The 22,778-nt window shown below is 44.1% G+C and overlaps 2 protein-coding genes across 2 annotated transcripts in view; one reads left to right on the forward strand and one right to left on the reverse strand.

Moving 5' to 3' along the window:
• Positions 1 to 5,860, forward strand: part of ARHGAP31 (Rho GTPase activating protein 31) — a 105,248-nt gene extending 99,388 nt beyond the window's left edge. The window contains exon 12 of the mRNA XM_037045554.1: positions 229 to 5,860. Coding sequence (XP_036901449.1) covers positions 229 to 2,670 — 2,442 coding nt within the window. The 3' untranslated portion in view covers positions 2,671 to 5,860. The remainder of the gene's footprint in view (positions 1 to 228) is intronic.
• Positions 5,861 to 13,074: 7,214 nt separating this feature from the next.
• TMEM39A (transmembrane protein 39A) overlaps positions 13,075 to 22,778 on the reverse strand; it is a 30,944-nt gene continuing 21,240 nt past the window's right edge. Inside the window, exons 6-9 of the mRNA XM_037045555.1 lie at positions 21,509 to 21,857; positions 20,548 to 20,735; positions 18,538 to 18,658; positions 13,075 to 13,549 (exon numbers count right to left, since the gene is read on the reverse strand). Of these exons, the coding sequence (XP_036901450.1) occupies positions 13,316 to 13,549; positions 18,538 to 18,658; positions 20,548 to 20,735; positions 21,509 to 21,857 (892 nt within the window). The 3' untranslated portion in view covers positions 13,075 to 13,315. The remainder of the gene's footprint in view (positions 13,550 to 18,537; positions 18,659 to 20,547; positions 20,736 to 21,508; positions 21,858 to 22,778) is intronic.

The raw sequence follows: 22,778 nt of genomic DNA on the forward strand, positions 1-22,778 counted from the left end.
GGTTGGGTGAACATGTAGGCATGGAACCCCATGTGGAAGGCGGCCTGTATGTTACGGCACATGATAAGCACTGAATAAATATCCAGTTGTTATTAGTGCTGTGTCCTTTATTTGGTGAGTTAGCATAGCCTGGCACGGCTCACTCTCTTCACTCTCCTGGCAGACAGTGAGGATGACGGCCCCGAGAGTCTTTGGTTCAAAAATAATCGGTTTCTTGATGTTTTTCAGGATGAAGATGATCTGGCCAGCACCCTGATCTGGCCTGAGATTCAACAGGAGCTAAAAATCATTGAATCTGAGGAGGAGCTGTCCTCATTGCCACCACCTGCTCAAAACATCAGCCCAACTGAACCCGTTTTTGAGTCAAGTTCGAGGCCTTTTGCTGCCCCAGAGCCACCTGGGAGCTTACCTTGTGTCTCCACCCCAGCTCCAATCTCCACTCCTCTGGAGGAGTGGACTAGGGATCCAGCCAATCAGAGCACACAGGGGGCTCCCACAGCAGCCAGTAGAGAAAAGCCAGAGACAACTAACAGTCTCCATGGATCTGAGACCGAGAAGGGCCAACACCCAGATCCCACCAGCCTGGCTTCTCTGGAAATTGTTCCATTTGAGACGGCTTCTCCACAAGCAAGGGTCAAGGGGGGAGGCCCAGGGAACCTGTCTCCTCTGATCCTGCCTGCTCCACCCCCTCCAACTCCTCTGGAGGAGGCACCTCAAGTCCAGCAATTGAAGGGTGGTCCTGGGCCTGAAAGGGAAGACTCATCAAAGAATGTGAGGACAAATCCATATAGAAACCAGCTGAAGTCCCAAGACGGTCCTGGGATCCCCGATCTTTGTCAGGGAGACAAGTCCTCTCCAGGACAAAGTGAGAAACAAAAGTCAAAGAATGCCCTTCTTGATGGAAAGGGTTCTGGCTTTCCAAGCCCAGCAAAGGAGATGGAGATGTCCCCACAAGGAGAAGGGGATGCAGCCCATTCAGTACAGGAGCCCTCAGACTGTGATGAAGATGACACTGTGACAGACATTGCCCATCATGGCCTGGAGATGGTGGAACCCTGGGAGGAGCCTCAGTGGGTGACGAGTCCCCTTCATTCCCCTACCCTGAAAAATGTGCAAGAAGCCCAGGTGCAGGGCTCTCAGGGCCCCCGACTAGAGAACAGGCTGTCCCACAGGCCTAGCCTCCGTCAGAGCCATTCTCTAGATAGCAAAACCATGGCTAAGAGCCAGTGGACTCTTGAGGCTCCCTCCTCCAGCAGCTGTGTGAGTCTTGAAGCAGAGAGGCATTCTGACCCTCTGCAGCCCTTGGCTGCCAGGAGAGAGCTGACTGGATGGCATGAGAAAGCCCTGAGATCCTTCAGAGAGTTCTCTGGCCTGAAAGGGACAGAGGCTCTCCCCAGCCAGAAGGAACCAGGTAGTCTGCAGCCTAAACCAGCAGAAACCAGCCCTGTCGGCCCAGCAGAGGGAAAGGACCTGGGGGCACACCTGGGACATGGCAACCCTCATACTGAGCAAGGTAGCGTTCCTACACCAGAGAGCAGCAAGGAGAGCTCACCTAGTGCACAGGACAGCACCTCACCTGGGGAGCATCCCCCAAAGTTACAGCTGAAGAGCACTGAGTATGGGCCCCCCAAAGGGAAAAACAGGCCTTCCTCCCTCAACCTGGATACTGCTGTTCCCATCACTGACTTCTTCCAGTTTGAGAATGTGCCCTCATTTGGTTCGCCTGGAATGCAGGTCCCTGAGCCAGAAGACCCAAAGGTCACATGGATGACTTCGCCTCACTGTAAAGTAGACCCCTGGAGGGTTTACTCCCAGGACCCTCAAGACCTGGACATTGTTGCTCATGCCCGGACAGGCCGCCGTAACTCAGCTCCCGTCAGTGTGTCAGCTGTGAGAACCTCCTTCATGGTCAAAATGTGCCAGGCCAGGGCCGTCCCAGTCATCCCACCCAAGATTCAGTACACACAGATCCCACAGCCACTGCCCTCTCAGAGCCCAGGGGAGGAGGGTGCTCAGCCTCTGGAGAGGAGCCAGGAGGAGCCCAGCTCAGCTGGTGGGACTTTTCAGAAACCTGCCAAAGATGATTCTCTCTCCTCCTTGGAAAGCCCAAAGGAAGAGAAACCAAAGCAAGACACAGGAGCCATGGAGTCCTTGCCAGTGGATGCCACTGCACCCCGCGTGTGTGCAGGACCCACCCTTTCTCCAGAACCAGGTTTGGCTAACCTGCTGTCCACCCAGGATGCAGCAGTGCAGTGCCGAAAGCGCATGTCAGAGACAGAGCCGTCCGGGGACAACCTTCTTTCTTCAAAAATAGAGCGACCGTCAGGGAGTTCTAAGCCTTTCCACAGGTCAAGGCCAGGAAGACCTCAGAGCCTAATCCTATTCAGCCCTCCTTTCCCCATCATGGACCATCCACCTCCTTCTTCCACGGTGACAGATTCCAAGGTCCTGCTGTCCCCTATCAGAAGTCCCACCCAGACAGTTTCCCCTGGTCTTCTTTGTGGGGAGTTGGCAGAAAACACATGGGTCACACCAGAAGGGGTTACACTTAGGAATAAAATGACCATTCCTAAGAATGGCCAGAGACTAGAGACCTCAACCAGCTGTTTCTATCAGCCTCAGCGGAGATCAGTGATTCTGGATGGAAGAAGTGGGAGGCAAATAGAATGATTTCAGTTCTGCTGGTGCCTGAAAAAAAGCCATGACTCACCTGGGACTTATTACAGGGCCAATTTAGCATTAGTCCAGACACGGGTTATCCAAGTTTGGGCTTATTTTGGCTGCTTCTTCTCTTCCTTCAGCCTTTTGGCCACTTATTGATTAGTCGGGTAAGGAAGAGGATGAAATGCTTCCTCCAGTGAGATCTGGGGCTTGTCTGGGTGTCGCATCACTCCCCCCTTGCCATTATCTATTACTGTGGCAAGCTGGATGTGATAATGACTTTTGAGAGAAAGGAGAAATCCTTTGTCTATTGAAAAATGTTGCTACTGAGGTTCGAAAGCCTCCTCTTTACTTTGTGCTTTTTAATGCTCTTTAAAGCATGTGTTCTTTTAGACCAGTTTTCTGATAAGCTTTGTAAGCATGTAGTATCTGGAATAGAAGCAGATTTGGAAAAGCGAACTAATGTACACATAGATCTCCCAGTGGGTAGGTTACTCCTGCTCTTTCCTGAAATTCCTGCTGGCCTGCCCAAGATGGCTCCATGCACCGGCCTAGAAAATCGGAATCCCTACGCAAGATAAAACTCTGAGACTGGCACAATCTATGAAGAATTTCTGGCTCTGGCTTTTATTAATTTGGGACTCCAACGGCCACTATTCTGACCTCTGATTTATAAATCCAGTAGCTGGACAGGGTGGGCGGTGAGCTGAGGGTTACCTAAAGAAATGTGTCAAGTCTTCCTTTACGTAAGCAATAGTGAAGTGATCTGCTTTCATTCCAGTATCACAGTCCAAAAACAGGGTGTCATCATAAAGAAAAGGCTCACAACTGGGCAGAGCTACTCTCCAAGCTGAATGTGTTTCAGTTGGTGGGGCATTAGCAGAAAGCACGTCTAGGTCAGCTTCCCTCTTACACACTAGGTCGGGACAGGAGTGCGGGAGAAGATAAGGACGAGCTCCAGGAGGGGTGGGGGCAGAGCCCTGGCAGGGCGGCCTTCCCTACCACTTGATGGCGGGCAGCTCTCCTTCTGGAAATATATTTCGTGTTAGCCAGTGGGCTTCTTCCTCCCTCCTGCTCCCTCCATTGCTGATGGACAGATTTGAGGCACTCTTTCTTCCACACTCACCCACCCCCCACCCCAGGCACTCAGACTTGCCCTTCTCTGTCTATTTAAAAGCAGAAGCAATAAACCAATCTGCTTTTATGTCAGTTATTGAGACCCTCAAGTGGCTCTTTCCTTTTCAGCTGCAGAGAGGAAAGACACTAATAGCCTGCTGGCAGATTTTTGGTGCTTCCCCATAAAGGGCCTCACGGGAGCACATCCCATCAGGGTTGAAGGCAAACCCCATCAGGGTTATCAACATTTCACCTTCTAAGACAGTTATCTTGTTTGAAAAAAAAAACACAAAGAAAAGTAGACTTATTTTTAGCCCTGTGCACCTCCTCTCAGATTCAAGTCTGGTTGAACTCTACAGAAGCTCAGCCATTGCAGAAATTTCTCTGAAGAGTCAGCAGTACCTCTGGGCAGACCTCACAACCAAGGCGGGCTGCTGAGCTGGGTAGGAGGTGAACTGTTACCTCCTCCAGTGGGAAACTGGAAGCTGGTGCCTTGCAACAGACACACAGTCCTCTCTCCCTTTTTGCCTGATAAGCCTTAGAAACCGGTTTGAAATCTCATCCTATACCTTTTAAGCCACTGTCTATCACGGGTACACGTCTCCGGCAGGGGCAGGGGCAGGCCAGCTGATGAGTTCTGCTTTCAGAGGCACTGAGGTGAGTGAGCAGGGGGAGCAGTCAATAGGCCATTGGTCAGAGTCTCTGCATTCTCATTCGCTGAGCAAGACATCAGGCCAACAGCCAATGAGATGTCAACCCCTAAGAAAAGTTCTGGAGTAGAGCATTTTCCCCCCCTAGGGAAGAAAAGTGAAGAAATAGAGTGGTGACAGATGAGAAAGGCCATGTTCTGGAGATTTGGAAAGTCCATTCCGGCCTTATCAGCCATGTGGGCAGACAGGCTTTCTGTCAGTCTCAGTGGGCTGTGGAGTCCACACTTTGATGAGGGCCATGTTCCAGTTAGAATGTGATCGAGGAAGGGAACTGCACTTTGCTTCACCATCAGAACTCTGAGCTGAGTAATGAAATATTTAAACTACTTTGTTATTATTTTAAATCTTTGTAACATGTACAGAATGTTTTTATTTGGGCAGAGACTGAGAATCCACTATTTACATGTTAACACGTGAGTCCAATTTGAGGTGCCCATGTTGATTTGTTAAATGGCTGCCCTGTTCCTGAGACTGGCATCTTTTGTGTGTGGCATCATCTTCAGGAGCATGGTGGGCGTGTGGACATCATCGTGTGACACAATGACCACTGTCTGGAGATACTTCCTACTCTGAGCTTTCTGGGCCAGTCGGTACAGAAGGCCTAGGAAGCGGACTCACGTCGCAGTCGGTGTTGCACCGCTGAGGCGCATGCGCCTGTTCTGCCTGCCACCCAGCCTGGCAGCTCCCACAAACGTGCTCATCCACTTCCCGCAGCCTGGCGCTGAGGGAACTCCATTCCGATGGAGAGAAAGCTTACTGTGTATCAGCCCTGAAATTGTTCCTCCAAGTGCCCTGAGGTTACCTGTCTGGTCACCCACTTGGGACTGAAATGGGAATGGTTGGTTGGGAATTGGACCCACCAAGGGGAGGGGGTGGAGAGGAGAGGCGCTGCTGTTTTTAGGGGGGTCTACAGAGCACCCTAGAAGGGGCTGCAGAATCACATTCTCTAAGGGCGACTTCAAATCAACCATCAGTCCTCAAAATGGGGTGGGGGTGGCGGCTGATTTTAAATGTTGGATTTGAAGTGTTTCCTTTCAGCGTTAATGGTTGCTCAAGATAATAACCTATATTTATTGACAGAATCGCCTTTACAGGCCAACCTTCTCCCCCCAAAATGGACTAGATAGAGGGAATTGGGTTTTATTCTCTGTTTCACATGGAATATGAAGAGATCTGACCAAGAAACCCCTTTAAGCCTAAAGGGGTTAGGCTAAAATTCTAAACCGTTAGCCTAAAATCCAAACATTGATTATATCAAAATTCTGGATCCTGGGGAAATTAAAAATGTAAACAATCATTCCCCTCAACAGAAAATATTTATCAAGAGCTTAGTAACACTGCACTGGGTACTTAAGAACTCTTAAATTCCTGAAGAGTCTAATGAAAAGGGAGAGGGATGATAGCAAACGAAACAGCCTGGAAACAACCAGGAACAAGATTTAAAACCATTACATTACGAAATGAATGTGGAAGGGAGAAAATGTAGCAACTAGCATCTTTTAATAGGATTATTAGTGTTCTGGTCACTGTGATCAAATTAAAGGCAAATGCAAATCCAATAGAAAGTGCTAGGGAGACATTCGGGTGCTGAGATAGATTTTTGCTTTGATCATTATAAAAATTAGAGAGTAGTAACTGAATATAAATAGCCCTGTGGTTTTGCATGGTCTTCACTGGTTTGGTTGTGAAGTCCTTTTGGATCTCTGCAAACCTGCAAGGTGATACCAGTGACCCATACTCTTTGGGTGGTTTCAGGGCCTCCCGCCACCACGGAAAGAGTTAACTCCTGTTGATGAATTTTAGGTCCCAGGTAAACTATTACTTTCACCTCTGATGTTTAGCACGGGATAATCACCTTTGACCAAAACTGGGTGGGGCAGTCGTTTGTCTACCACAGGCCTTGGGTTCCTCCCTGAAGAGGGACAGGGGAACAAAGATTCCGTTATCTGGGACTGGAATGGGAGAGGTTCGGGGTAGGTCCAGTTCCCATCAGGAACTGATTAGACCTAGACTCCACCAGTCTGTCCTGTCTGGTGACAATATAAATCTTGGGGTTAAGTGTGGCCAGGGGCATAATTTCAGGGACTTCCAACAGGGAGTTCAGCTCAAAACGCGGAATAACAAAGAATGCGTCCTTGTCAACACCTTTTCTAGCAAAAACAGGCCAGGAGAGGGAGTGAACACCTTTCCAAGCATGAAGCGGAGTGGAAGACAGGAGGAGGGTAATTGCCTGAGGTCAGTGTCAGCCCAATAGGATAAAACTGAGGAACATCAGAGACCGATTGGCACCCAGATCACTTTGTAGCCTTGACATTTATGGGCAAGGCAGGGATCACTTCTCTATGAGGCTGAAGGAGGTTGTTACTAAGTAGGAGAAAGCCATGAAGCACATAGCCATGCATTGTACCGGAGGAATCACAATGCTTTGCAATAACTTAATGTCACAGTACTTCCTGGTGTATAACTCTACAAGGTAAAGAAGCACTTTTTCAAAGGAGTTGATTAGAAAGCCAAATGATTTCAGCTGTTTGTTGAGCTTAACAGATGTTTCCAAAGATATAATCAAAATGTTTTTCTATTAATTAAAAATTATAAATATTAAACCTATCCATAGAGACATTTAAGTGTAATTAAAACAGATTGTTATGCTTTTTAAGATGTACTCTAATAAATGATATAAAATTAACGCTCATGATGGCGCCGTGAACTGGAGGAGGACATGGGGTCATCAAAACCTACAGCAGGGGTGTATTATGTGCATCGGGCTCATTGTTCTAGTTTGTTCTCTTTGGGGTCCAGCTTTTTTTTTTTAAACATCAAGGTTTAGTTTGACAGCAAAAGTCCTGATGATTTGCTTTAGTAAATTTTTGTTTTCATTTTCTCTCTTAATAATTGTCAGACATTTGCAACTTCCTCTTACAGTTGCGATCACATGCGTCACCCCATATATGCAGCATAAATCAGTGCATATTGTACTGAAAAATGAGAAAACAAACAAGAGTACTATGGCTTCTCAAAACTCCACAGCTTCAGAGCCTGAGAAATTTAGGTCCACCTACACAGAAGTGAACTGGAGTATTTCTATTATTTGAATCAATCAAAAGGGGCTATTCTTTCATTTGAGTGACTATTTTAATGATGGTCTGGGGGGGTAAAACAAAAAATTTGTAATCTTGGCATATGTTATAACCAAAAAAGGGAGAGGGGTGCTCAGTATGTTGAAATGGGACACTTAGGAAAACAATTACGCAATGTAGGCTCACAAGCAGCTGCATTGGCAGTGAACGATATCATAGCCAAGGGAATAAAAATACCAACATTTTGGTAACAATGTTCTGTTTAGAACCTCACACCTCTGCGGGCCGGCTCCTGTCAGCCTTCACTGTGGCCCTCAGTGCCTTTTTCCCCTGCACACTCCCAGATGCCCTGTCCTCTGCTCCTTCCTCCTGAGTGCCCTCTCCCACCCCAGCTGGGGCCACTCGGAACGTTTCCCCGCAGTTCTGGACTCCTCCTCACTGCAGTCTCTCCGCTGAATGCTGCTTCCACTTCCTGGGCTTCAGTAACACTTGACACTCCCTGGAGGACACTGCTTTCCCTGAACAAAAAGGCTGCACATTTTCCCCAAGTTACACAGACTACAAAGAGTTGAGATGTATTCCAGTTTCTCACTTCTGCACCATTGGCTTTCCCTTTCACACAAAATCTTTCACCAAGACGAATGGCATCCAGCTATTTTAACTTTTATCATTCTTTGTGGCCACAATGTAGTCAACTCCCAGCTTTTCCAAGTGCTCAGCACCGGCTCTGTTTCTTCTCTACCTCATGCCCCACCTTCATACTGGATGACATCAATATTCCTGAGGAAAACCCACCCGATACCTTTGCCACAATTGCTAACAGGTTTTGCTTCTACTCCATTTTGGCTACTTCTCCCACGGTCACACACCACTGTTTCACAACCCAGAACTTTGTGGTCCTATTATATTCATATTCCATTCTCAGAACTTCTCCCATCCTTGCTCCTTTTTTCCTTTTACTTGCTCAAGATCACTGATGCCTGGTCCACTCCTGCTCTTTCTGACAGACAATAGCCCCACCAGACTTCCCTCCCTAGCCTTTTCAGACCCCGAGGTGCATCATCTCAACTGTTCTCATCTCAACCGTTAACTCCCTTGACTGCTAATCCCTCAGCCATCCCTGCCTGGCAAACCTCCAAATTAGAACCAGGACCCTCACCGCCCATCTTCTCTACTCGTTCATTCTCCCTTTCAAGTTACACAGATCATAAAACCATGGTAGGAAAGAGCCTTTGGAAATTTGTGGTTTACCACCTCAGCAGTGGCCTTATTCCCAAAACTCACCAAGGCTATTCCAATCACTTCCTACATGGACTCCCCACCTCCCAAACTGATTACTGTTTCTTCACCATAAGTTTACACTACCAGGTGTTTCTTCCATCTCCCACTGGCACTTCCCCTTATCCATGTGTGAACCTAACAGCTCACAGGAAGTGCTCTTACCGTTCCCAAGGGCTCCCAGGAACCCCCCTTTCACACTCATTACTTACTCCAGGTCTCTACTCTGGACCAATTGCAGCCTACCACACTCCTACTGCTCCACTAAAATTTCTCTTGCTGAAGTCACCAATGATCTAACAACCAAATCCAACAGTTTCTTCTAATACTTGACATTGTTTATTGTTCCTCTTCTTGAAACTAGTTTTCTTTTTTATTTAATTCTTGTTCAAGTCACTCCTTAGACTTCCCTTTTCTTAGTGTGGTTTATTTGAAAGCTGCCTCTTCCTCTAAATGTTCACCAGAATTCTACCCTTCCTTCTTTTCACCCACATACTTCCCTTATGTTCTCTTATTCACACCCATGGCCTTTTCTATCACCCATGCAGTGGTGAAATCCCATCTTCTGCTGCCTCTTGCGTGGACTCATTAAATGGTTGGCTAACTGGTCTCTGCTGTCCCATTGGCATCCTCCCGTTTCCCAAACCTCCCCTATTTATTGCTGCCAAAGTCTAACGTAGGATAGTGATTCTCTCCAAAATCACCTGGAAACTGTGAAAACAGACTTATAGACTCCATCCATAGAGTTCCCAGTAGGTTTGCGGAGCAGGGCTTGAAATTTCCCATTTCTAACAAGTTCCTAATTGTATGATGCTGCTGCTGCTGCTCCTGGTTACTCTTGGAGAACCCCTGACCTGAGAATCCTTTGGGTCATAATTCTTCATCTTAAAATCTTCATTAGCTGTCTTCTGTCCACAAATGTTCCCAGGGCTGTCTGCTTAAGAATTACTTTTGGAAGGTATTATTGGACTTCACCCTCAAAAATGTTTTCAATTAGTGGGTCTGATGCACTGTCCAAGGACCACCTGTGACCTCCAGGACACAAAAATCCAAACCCCTTAAAGCGGAATTCAGGGCTCTCTGTAATCTATTCCTCACCTAGCTCTCCAGCATGACTGAACTAGGTATTTAAATACATAATGCCAATCCATGCCTAACTTTCTATATATACTGTTCCCACTGCATGAACCCCACCTCCCTCACCCATGTGGCAAACATCTAGTCTTCCTCCAAATGCATCACGTGTTACTGCTGCAAACAAGCCGTCTCAGCAGTTGATTGTTCCCTTTTCAGCCTTACCTCTAGGATATGCTTCCTTTACTGAACAGCTTTGTGTTGACTTGTCTGCCTTCTATTAGTTAATGAACTCTGAACATCACTCTGACACCCAGTGTCTGGCACGTCATCGCCCAGCAAACAGAAACGGGGAGTGGGGCAGTGGTGGTTGACAGGGAGCAGAAGCTCAGGGAATACAACACGGAACCAGAGTAAATAGAATATTCAGAAACATTTCCATTGTGCTTATACCTAACACGTTTACTCACCTAAAGCCACCCAGACAACTGGTCAAGCATCTTCTTTCCTTTTCCAGTATCCCAAATTCACCCAGTTGGTCTTTTGCTATACCATTTTCCTGCCACATGCTATTTAACTTCCCAGCATATAAACCATTACCCCCCTCAAAGGCCCTTCTTTAATGGGTATGCATCTTCTACTATCACTAAGTAAAGATGGCGCCCTTCCTTTCACATGACCTGTAATACACAGGTAACTAGTAATTTTCCTCCCCGCAACTGAATGCGGCACCTACCAAGACAGCTTAAATGAATAGGAGCACGATTAACTGAAGGGCATTACCGCCCTGATGCTGTCCTATCTGGAAGGAGAGGGGAGCAGTTTGCAATTCCATTAACCAAAATTTTTATTTCCTTATATTCTCTCCTATGTTTAGCCAACCTGGCCTCTGGTTCTCCTGTGCTGTTCCTTTAGGATACGGCCAACACAGGTCAAAATCACATCCACTCACTAGCTCTGATCAGTTATCTGGGCTCCTTTTCAGTGAAAGATCCAACTTGGAGCCATTCTGATGAAACATCTTTGTGCCCAAGACACCCATTTGGTTTTAGCTATCAAGTGATCTCATCAAAATGTTTGCTAGTCAAAAGAGCATACCTTCAAGATCCTCAGGAAAGATGATAAAGATGGCAACTTTCCCACACTCCCCCACCCCAAGAACCACATTTAGGTTGAAATACTTTATAAAAACCAGCACACTGGTTATCTTACTCTGTTCCCAATATGCTGAAATTGTTCCCACCTCTGGGCCCTGCCCTTGCTGTTACTGTAACATGGGATTCTCCTCAAAGCTATTTATATGGCTCAGTCTTGCTTCATCTAGTCTTTGCTCAAAATCATCTCCTTATAGATGCCTTCTGGCAATGGCATTCTTTGCACTTTCTATTTCCTTGCCCTGATTTATTTTCTCTTTACCACACTTACTACTACCACCAGGAGACATTATATTATAAACTCATTTATGACACAATCTACACCCCTACCTCCCATATTGAAAACTATGAGGGTAGGGTCTTTGCAGTTCTTATGCACATAGTGCCAAACATAGTGCCTAGGAGTCAATACAGATTTTGTGGGGGGAAAGTTTTTTTGGTGGGAGGGTAGAGAAAGAGGGAGAGAAACATCAATGCACAGGAGATAAATTGATCAGTTGCCTCTCGCACACCCCCAACTAGAGACCTGGCCTGCAACCCAGGCCTGTGCCCTGACGAGGAGTCAGACTGGCGACCCTTTGGTCTGCAGGCTGGCACTCCGTCCACTGAGCCACACCAGCAAGAGCATTGATACAGATTTTTTTAAATGGCTGAATAGACTCAGAGTGAATGCCAAACAGTTTAACTTAAAAAAAAAAGTATATGCATCCAAGTATTTAAGGAAAAAGTTAATTTAAACATAGCAGTCACCTTAGGTAGCTGTATACATACCTACTACTCACAATGCTGCCTTTACTAAAAACCTGTTGAATTTTTCTGCAAGAATTATTTTTGGATCCAGTTATGAATTACATGACTGGTCTTTTTAGTTCATAAGTCATACTGTATTTCACCAGTTTCACAGTGTGAAAAAGTCAACCAAGCACAGAAACATGTAAGAATATACTCAGGCCCTCAAAACAAGGCCTCAGCAGCGTAGATGACTAGTGACACCAATTGACTGAGTACATCACCTCTCAGGAACGTGAACTGACATGGGTTAATGTTCACACACACGAAGGTTCTGAAGTATGAAATGACAAACACATTTTGGCCCCAGCCATGTAGCTCAGCTGCTGAGAGGGTTGCCTTGATACACCAAGGTTTCGGGTTTGATCCCTGGTCAGGGCACAATGAATGTATCGGTGGGTGGAATAATCGATGTTTCTTTCTTTTCCCCTCTCTCTGAAAAAAAAATCAATCAATAAATTTAAAATTAAAAAAAAAAACCACACACACATTTGGGCACAGACCAAATTACCAGAGGACATAGAATATAAGAATTATAATTCTTATAATTTACTTCCACTCATGATTTCGAATATGCCGCCGTGGCTGGGCTGCTGCTAAACCGTATCCACGGTTGCCCATCAGTGGACTCGCCCATTCTTCCAGTTACTCAGCGTCTTCAACCTGCCCACACTCCAGCCCACATGGCCGGTGCACCCATCTTCTCCCATGGATCTGGCTATACACCATCTTCTTCACGAGTGTGGGCATACTAATAACGACTTTCTGTCTTAAAAAGTATTATTTCAAAGAATTAAAAATCAAAAGCTAATCTTTAGAGGAAAAAGAAAGAAAAGAACAGGGAAAACAACAGCAATATCCTGAGTTTCAGGACAGTAGCTTATTCAGAAGTACATTTAAATGGCACAGGGCAGAAGAGATCACTGAGTTTCTATTCCAGAAATGCTTCTTCCCAGTAGGCAACAAAGAGAACCCCACTTAGGACTACATGTAGCTTGCTCCTTGCCCCGTGTACTCCAATTCCATTTGCCAGCCGAAGGAAGAGAACGGGTGCTGGCAGGCCACTCCACTGATCTTCCTCTCTGCAGGGGTAAGGTCAGCTGGGGACTGAAGACAACTAGAAGGACTGAAAGCAAAGGAGACACACCAAAGGTACTACGTCAAGTGGTATATGAGCTGTGTTCATAAACGAATGAGCTATTCTGGAGCCATACAAACAAATCGATCTCTTTACTGGAGAGGCACACCTCATCTGTATATTATTTGAATATACTAACACATGAAAGATCACATCACCTTGTTTATGGATACATTTAATATCCCTTACCCTTCCCACCTTCAAAACATAATAGTATACAAAATATAAAATATCTTAAATATTTATAAAAATCGCAAGAAAAAATAGAACGTATGAAAATATTTTTATCTGAGTTCTCCCTCATTGTTGAGAGGCAGCTTAGTTCGCCTTGAGTTCGTAACTGCTGAGCGGATAGGAGTATGCCCTGCCTAACACTATCCTGTCCCGGAGGAGCTTAAATAAGACATAGTAGTTGCAGAAGAGTATGAGAGCCATGGAAAGCGTGTGGTTCCACTTCTCCGACCGCAGTAAGGAATAGAGCTGGTAGAAGACGACACTGCCCTCAATGAGGATAAGCAGATTTAACAGCCTTAATGGACGATGAAATAGGAACTGCAAGGAAATCAAAAAGCAAATGTTATTTCATAGAGAAGTACGCTACAGTTATTCTCACTTTTTTCCTAAAACAATCTCGTATTTACAGGTTCCTATACGTAATAATAGACAGATCTGATTACTGAGTAGTAACCAGGCTTTTTCTTACAGTAGAGACCCAAACCTTTTCCTTTTTTGTTCAAGTAATAATGAAATAAATTTTATTTCAATGCCCCTGGGATACAAAAGGGATCGTACCCGTAAGAACTGTCTCCAAAGGTTTTTCTTAGATTTTAGGTATCTATTTTATTTGAGATAACCAAAAGTATAACTATCTGAGACAGGAGCTGGATAAAGGACCAAAGGGAAAACATTTTAGACTTTACAAGAGGCAAAAACTGAGGACATGGGGCAGTACTTACACAGCCATTTAAGATGTAACCATTTAAAGTCTAACGTGACTTTGTGGGCTGGTCCAAGCCAAACTGACATATCAACAGAAATTTATTAATTTTTCTTTTTTAAAAAGATTTTATTTATTTACTTTTAGAGAGAGGGCTGAAGGGAGGGAGAAAGAAGGAGAGAAATATCAACGTGTGATTGCCTCTCACATGCCCCCTACTGGGCGAATGGCCTCCAGCCCAGGCCTGTGCCCTGACTGGGAATTGAACCAGTAACCATTTGGTTCTCAGGCTTGTGCTCAATCCAGAGCCACACCAGCCAGGGCTAATTTTTCTTTAAAAGTATCTTTACCCACCATGGTCACTGACTTAAATCCTCTACACCAAGTGTTCTGGTGTTTTGTTTTTTTCTGGATCTTGAAAAGCAGAGTGCAGAAATACAGGACAATAAGAAAGGGGAAACTAGTCATAAACGGAGTTTGGCCAAAAACAGGTCTCACTGTTTTCACACCACCCAAATTCTTCACTCTAAGAAACTAAATTCTGGCTTACTAATAAAAATGTATTATGCATAAAAAGAGAGAGGTCACGGGTTGCAAATTATGGTAATGGTAGTCTATCACACCTAAAAGAAATCACTTAGAACTCAGGCTCTGATCTGAGAATAAAGCCAAATTACTATGACAGCTCTGAAAGGCAGCGAAAAGCTTCTCAGGGTCTGTTGTTAGAAGGAGAAAATGTTTAATCTGGGACTTATTACATGATATCCAGTAATATGCATAAAATTGGCTCAGAATTAATATTCTATTGTAAAAGGACTCAGTCAATTTCAGATTGTGTGGTAATTATAACAATTACAATAAAAAAAAACAGGCTTTACATTTTAATAGCCATAAGCCAGAGGCACATTTTAAATGACTGCTACCAAACATCAATGTGCCTAAGAATCATTTCCAAACGTGTTAATGATCAAAATTCCTGGATCCTTTTTTAAAAAATATATTTTATTGATTATACCATTACAGTTGTTCTATTCCCCCTCTTCATTCCCCTCCACCCGCACACTCCCTCCCCCACCATTCTCCCCACCTTAGTTTATAACCACGTGTCTCAACTTCTTTAGATTCTACATTTCCCCCACTATTCTTGCCCTCCCCCCTATCTATTTTCTACCTACTGTCTATGCTATTTTCTGTGCCTTCTCCCCCCTTCTCCCCCTCCCACCCCCGTTTCTAACCCTCCATGTGTTCTTCATTTCCATGGTTCCACTCCTGATCTAGCTGTCCTCTTGGTTTGCTTTTGTTTTAGGTGTGGTTGTTAATACCTGTGTGTTTGCTGTCCTTTCACTGTTCATATTTTTCATCATCTTTTTCTTATAGAAGTCCCTTTAGCATTTCATATAATAAGGGCTTGGTGGTGATGAACTCCTTGAACTTAACCTTATCTGAGAAGCACTTTATCTGTCCTTCCATTCTAAATGAAAGTTTTGCTGGATAGAGCAATCTTGGCTGTAGGTCTTTGGATTTCATGACTTGGAATACTTCTTTCCAGCCCTTCTTGCCTCTAAGGTCTCTTTTGAGAAATCCGCTGACATTCTAATGGGTACTCCTTTGTAGGTGACTGTCCCCTTATCTCTTGCTGCTTCTAGGATTCTCTCCTTCATTTTAATCTTGGCTAATGTAATTATGTTGTGCTTTGGTGTGTTCCTTCTTGGGTCCAACTTCTTTGGGACTCTCTGAGCTTCCTGGATTTCCTGGAAGTCTATTTCCTTTGCCAGACTGGGGAAGTTCTCCTTTATTATTTGTTCAAATAAGTTTTCCACTCATGGCTGTTTCTTTCCCCCTTCTGCTACCCCTATAATCAGGATGTTGGAACGTTTAAAGATGTCCTGGAGGTTCCTAAGCCTCTCCTCATTTTTTTGAATTCTCATTTCTTCATTCTTTTCTGGTTGGATGTTTCGTTCTTCCTTCTGGTCCATTCCATTGATTTGAGTCCGTTTCCTTTCCATCACTATTGGTTTCCTGTGCATCTCCCTTCATTTCAATTAGTTTAGCCTTCATATATTCCTCTAATTTGTGACTTTGTTCCTCTAATTTGTGACTATAATCTACCAGTTCTGTGAGCATCCTGATAAACAGTGTCTTGAATTGTGCTTCTGAGAGGCTGGCAATCTCTTGGTCGCTTAGAGTTATCGGCTCTGGACTTTGAGTTCTTCTTGCACCACCTTTTGGGCTGTTCGTGCCTGTTATGGTGCAGGATCGGAGCCCTAGGTGTTCACCAGAGCAGGGCAACTCAGTCACTGGGTTGTGACACTGTATGTGGGGGCGGGGTCAAAGAGGAGCAATGGTGTCCCGTCTGCCGCCTCCTGCCGTGGCCCCCACAGGTGCAGCAGCTGCCACTGTCACTGGGCCCACTGCACGTTTCGTCCCACTGCACGCAAATGTGCCACCGCCGTCAGCCCTCGCCCCCTGGGGCCTGCGTGGTCCATCTCACTGTGCGTGAATGTGTGACTATGGTCAGTCTGCCCCACACCGTGACTGGGTCCGGGCCACTTGTGCACCTAGGTCTGGGGATCTTTCCTGCCCCAACCCTGCTCTGCTGCTGGTTCCGCCCCTCTTACCGTCCCGGTTGAACGGTTAGTTGTTGTCGGAGTTCCGTATAATTCAATTTTCTGTTCTTTGGCTGTGTCTTTGTTCTCCAAACCTTTGTTGTATCAAACTTGGTTGTGGGAGAAGGCACAGTGTTTCCACCTATGCCTCCATCTTGGCAGAAAGTCCCAAAATTCCTGGATCCTTCACAGATTCTGATTCAGAAATCTGGGGCTGGGACCCCCATCGCTATTTTTAAAGAGCGAACCAGGTGACTCATATGAGAGTGGCACAAAGACCACTTTGAGAAGTACTGATTTACACCTGTCTGGTCATGCACAATCAGTAATAAGTTAACTTCCCTAATCCTCCTTCTTTGGATTCCACCTGATTCTTCAGCTGCCCAGTGCTAGCAAGGAAAATACTTATTTTTTCAAGCAGAAAATGCTAATAAAACATCTGGTTATTACAGGTTTTAAGGGGACAGCAAGGGCCAACAGAAGTAATTAATGGTTTCTGGAATTCAGCTGGCTGAATTAAATATTCTGTGTAGAAACCAAATGCTCAGGCAGTTATGACTCAAGTCTACTCCTCCATGTTAAGACAACCCACAGAAGCCTAGGAGATGCTTGCAGTTTCCTCATTAAAGGGTCTTTTATCTCCCACATGTTCCTCCCAACTCACCCTGCCCTCTCTTCATGGCATTTACAAGCATCCTGCCCTGATGCAAGTTCACAGTATTTAATTGGAAGGCCTTTAGTAGCAGACACCCGCAGAACCAAAAGTCCATGTACCCTCACAAGGAACACGAGAGAAAGGGACAAAAAAAGAGTACCTCAAAAAAAAAAAAAAACGATCTCCAATTCTCTTTCAGACTGTGATCTCCATTCAAAGGCCATGCGCTGCACTACGGCATTTTTAGTAAGAATGGGCCCTGCATGCGCCTTTGCTCCCCCACGCCCACTGATCACTTGGCCTTTCTCTTATNATGCTTGCAGTTTCCTCATTAAAGGGTCTTTTATCTCCCACATGTTCCTCCCAACTCACCCTGCCCCCTCTTCATGGCATTTACAAGCATCCTGCCCTGATGCAAGTTCACAGTATTTAATTGGAAGGCCTTTAGTAGCAAACACCCGCAGAACCAAAAGTCCATGTACCCTCACAAGGAACACGAGAGAAAGGGACAAAAAAAGAGTACCTCAAAAAAAAAAAAACGATCTCCAATTCTCTTTCAGACTGTGATCTCCATTCAAAGGCCATGCGCTGCACTACGGCATTTTTAGTAAGAATGGGCCCTGCATGCGCCTTTGCTCCCCCACGCCCACTGATCACTTGGCCTTTCTCTTATAAGTAAATACTTCTGCCCCTAGGGTCAGAATTTCTGGAAAATGAAGATCAAATAGAACATAACCCAAGGTATAAACTCAAATGGGTGAGAAGCTGGGTTTAGCGGGTATCTATTACTTTCCTTTTTAACTTTTAAGCTTTTTTCCCTTTTAATTCAGGAAAAGGTAAAAGTTAGGCTGCTGATCATGACATTTGTCTAATTTTCAAAGAGGAAGTCAAGGTATTTTAAGATGATACATATCACAAATGTAAAAAACAAAAGCCAACCCCAAAATATTGTATTACATTACTATATTAAATATTGCTTAAGGATACACAGATACACTATAATAAGGATACCATTAAAGCAAACTATTACAAATAAAAAATATAAGATAAAAGGGAAAGTCTTAAATAACTGTCTACTCAAATCAAGTAATACTACTAGACTCAATAAATTCTAATGTAACTAGAGAAACCAGTCAAGCTGTTGAAGCTGGATATGTGACCTTCAAACTGCCTTTCAGAAGACATTTCCAAAGAATCAAGGCCATCAGTATAGAAGCAATAATCACACTGTATCATTGTAATTTCCTAGTATGTGCTTCACACTGTGCTAGATGCTTAGACATGACGGCCTTCTAACACTTAACCCAAAGCGTGTATTTGAAAAGAAGTAAGTGGTACTTGCATAGAAGCGGGCATGGGATACATCTGAAGGCACTGCCACGTTGTAAGGCCCCATGGCTCTATATAAGCATCTGCTGTGTCGCACCAGCACCCCTTGAGGCCATATTGTATTTTCTGACCAACTAAGGGAGAAAGAAATGCAATGTTAGCATACTGGCGATTATAGGTAAGACAGTGTCTGGCAACGCCAGCTATATTTCTATGGAAGAGATTAAGTATTCAAAGCTTCATCTGTCTGAATTCTGAAAAGAGAGTCTTCTATGGTCAAACTGGAAAGAGTTAAAAAGAATTTATTATACCTTCATTGCTATACAGTAGAGAGGTTGCAAAGTGATACAGTTAAGTCAATGACAAAGAACTAAGAGGCTTAGGAGAATGGGCAGAACTAAATGTGTAAGTAAGGTACCTATGAGCCAGAAAACCAAGGGTAAGCAAGGAGACTGTCATCTCAATCCCCAGTGAGCAGTCTACTGGTGGAAACGCTAGAGGGAACAACCAAGAAGAGAAAGTGGAAGGCTGTTAAGAGGAGGGGAGAAATCAACAGGTTGTCAAGCTGGCATGACATTTACTGCAGAATTACAACCCAAAAAGCTATAGAGAAAATCAGTTTATCACATACTTTTAACACTTCATATATGCAAGAAGCTCTATGGAATAACACAGACACACACAAGGTACAGACACAGATTTCTCTTTTTACCACTTTCTTGGTTTATTGTTATAGAGGTTTCTCTAGGAAAAAGAAGTTACGGAATAAGCTTCATTCTTTCCAGGACCAATGTAATGTAGTTGGGGTGGGGATGGGAATTTTCAGGTTAAGCTTAAAAAAAAAAATCTAAGTTAATTCATCTCTTCCTAATTTTGGAAAAGTTAGTTTCCTAAAAGAACTGGGACAGCATTGTAGATATGTTAAAAAATTCTAGCACCCTGAAGCTTTCCCAGTTCAGAAAATGTTCCATCAGCCTTGCTCACACTTACCAGCATTAAAGTGATGATACACCTCATGGCCATGTGCCATCAGGAGCCTGAAGATGTACAGTACTAGCACTGTGGATTGTATTTTCAATTTTTATTGAAATTTGTCCTTTGCCCACAGTTGGGTTTCTTTCAGCCTGGCCCAATCTCTTTTCAGTTCCTGATCTTGAAGGCCTGTGCTAATCTGTATCAGACATCAAGGCAGATCATTGAAGGGAGGACTGTGAGGAGGAGAAGGGAGGGGAAGGTCACCTCCATCTGTCCCACTTAATTAGGGAAGAATTTCTAGGTGAGGAAATTTGTGAAATGTTCAAATTATAAAAAGGAGGGAGATGAGGATGGTCCAGATCTGAGAGAAAGGCGTGATGAAGGCTCAGCAATGAGAGAATAAAAGGGTTCTAATGTTAGCCATTTTGGACCATAGGAACCAGACAGAGAAATGACTGATAAGGGGACACGGTGAGAGGAAAAGTCAGTAAGCAATCAGGAACAGTTTACATTTAAATATGGGAAAAGCAGAGAAATATTCATTAGCAATTTTATATAGAAAAAATTTAAAATGCAGGAAAATTACTAGAACAAATTTGCATTTATTAGAAATAAAAGATTAGAGAAGCAAATTCCAGCTGCCTAAGTGTGAGATGATAAGCTAGCAACTATTTAGCTGTAGCAATCAAGATGAGAAGATGAATCTTACAGTCTCCTAAAGAGAATTAAAAATAGATCATGACTCTGAATTTGGCTGAAGGGTTAAGACTAAAAGAAAACTCCGAGATGAGAGATTGGGAAACAAATTAGGCCTTCCAGAGTGACTGGACAGCTGAAAAGTAGGAGGCATTTAAGGAGGCACTAGGGATGGCGGTGGAGATGAGTTAATGTCCCCTGTGTTCAGTTTAGAGTGATGACAAGCATCCATGAAGACAAAAACCAAAAATTAAATGTTCGAAGCCAAGAACAAGAATGACATACAAAGCAAATAAACACGGTCAGCAGCATGTGGAAAGGTGTTTGTGGTTTTACCCTCTGGCCTACTCACATGTGCTGCGGAGCATTGCTGTAGGACCCATGTTCGAGCTTCTGCCACTTGCCCAGATGAGCGGCTGATTTATGTAGCAAATCACAGTATTTGGACGGCAGTAGTTGTGTGGTGAGCATGACAAAAGCATTGATCCATACCATAATGAGGTGCTCGCACGACCAGCGCATGTCATAGTACTGAGTACTCTGGAAGAGATCAGAAGAGAGAAATGATCCATGCACTGGTGAGCAAGAAGGCAGAGATGGGTGTGTGTACGTGTGCCCTGCAGACAAATGCCACACTGAGTCACACATGCATTGGTTGTCCTGCTGTCTGTGCGGAAAGTTCACCAGCAGGCTCCTCCAAATGCTTCAACCTGACTTTCTGACTGCATGAGTTAGGGCTGGGAGGGAGAGGCGATTATGTTTTAAATGCTTCCTTTCTAGAAGAAGTGAGGGCTCTCTGTGAATGACCACTCCGGCTGCAGACGTGCTTCTCAATGGGTGAAGGAAGGGCACTAAAATGTCCCAACAGACTTTGGGCCCAGTGACATCCAGACCGTTTTTCTTTTCTACTGAAGTAAATTGAAGTTTAGATAAAAGTTAGATTAAAATCAAGGAAATCCTGATAACCATGTTAAGATCAACCACAGTAGGCTAAATTTTATTGAAATCTTGGTACTCTTTTAACCTACTAAATACTGACTCTATTATAAGTAAAAGATGTATTCTCCCAGGAAACTGGGGGAAAAAAAAGGAAGGAAAAGAAAAAAGGAGGGGACCACCACGGGTGCATCACATATATGGAAATACCTATCCGCCAACCAGGAGCGGTACTAGTGCACTCCAGATGCAGCCGAACTCCACCATCCAGGCTGCCAAAGGGGAGACAGAGAAAAGGGGGAATTAAATAAGAAACACCCAGTTCATGTCATTCACACACAAATCCAGGAAGCACATAAAAGCAAGGAACCACTTACCTTCACAAAACACAGGGGAAGAAATGCAACATAGTAGGCACTGAAGAGGGAGTTGAAGAGAACTTCCTTGATTCTGTGGTTGAAGTCTGCTTTCAGGCATTCTACTTCATTTCGAATGAGGTCTGGAGATAGAGGGCAGCTGTGGGTGGGGATGGGTGTGCAGTTATTAAACTGTTCTTTTAGAGACTCCAGCAATAAGGAGAGGAAGTCTTTGGATTTGGCCAAGCCACCCACAGTTGAGGCACTTTCCTCTACCGCCTGGTGCTGAACCACGTAGTTATAGTCCGTGAGAAGAAGATGAGCTCTACTATCCTGGTGGAAACAGCAGAGAGGAACATAAACACCAAACCTGTAGAAAAAGGTGAATGTGAAAGTGAGACCGCAGATGCCACCTAAGACAGATCTTGTAACTATGTTATTGAAAGAGTCGCCAGAGTGAACATAATGTAAGGGGGACTTTCTTTACTGCTGGTAATTCATTTTGGGGAAGCTCACTAAGTAACTCCTTTCCACAAACGTAATACGTATTCACTGTAGAATGAATAAAAGAAAACTACACAAAATCGCAATGCCAAAATATAAATCACCTAGAAATAATCATTTTTATAACTTTTTATAATTAGGTGCAGACTGTACACTTTTTTCTCTTGTATGTTAAGCCTCATACCATATAAACTAGTTTGCAGCCTGCTATTTTAACTTTGGGTATATTAAGCATTTTCTGTTATTAAATATTTTTTGTAACAATTTTTAAGATATTATAGTATTTTCAGATAGATGTACCATAATTTACCCATTTTTCTTTTTGGAAACTTAGGCTGTTTCTTATTTCCAGCTGCCATAAATTTTAATGGAATAAGCACCTTCCTACACAGATCTTTGTGTACACCTGGTCATTTTCAATGGCTTGCCCTTCATGTCGAGGTTTCCTTCTCAGTCAGGGATTCCCCTGCCTCTCACGACACCCCCACCAATCCCAGTGGGAGTGACCCTTGCCAGGTTATTTTTCTTCACAGAACTTATGACTCCATATTTTTCACGTTTGTTACATTTTTTATTTTGGGTTTTTCCCCCTTTGCCTATCCTTCTCTCACTACAATGTAAACACTGTGAATCAGAGATTTTAGTCTGCTCTTAATTCACTGCTGTATCCTTAATGCCTAGAGCAGTGACTGAAACATGCTAGGCACTCAATAAATATTTGATGGGCTAATGAAAAAATTCCAGAAGTATGATAAGTAAATATAAACTTAGTTAAAGGACTGAATAT

Source organism: Sturnira hondurensis, unplaced genomic scaffold, assembly GCF_014824575.4.
Source record: "Sturnira hondurensis isolate 20B ecotype Veracruz unplaced genomic scaffold, ASM1482457v3 Scaffold0004338, whole genome shotgun sequence".
NCBI lineage: Eukaryota > Metazoa > Chordata > Mammalia > Chiroptera > Phyllostomidae > Sturnira > Sturnira hondurensis.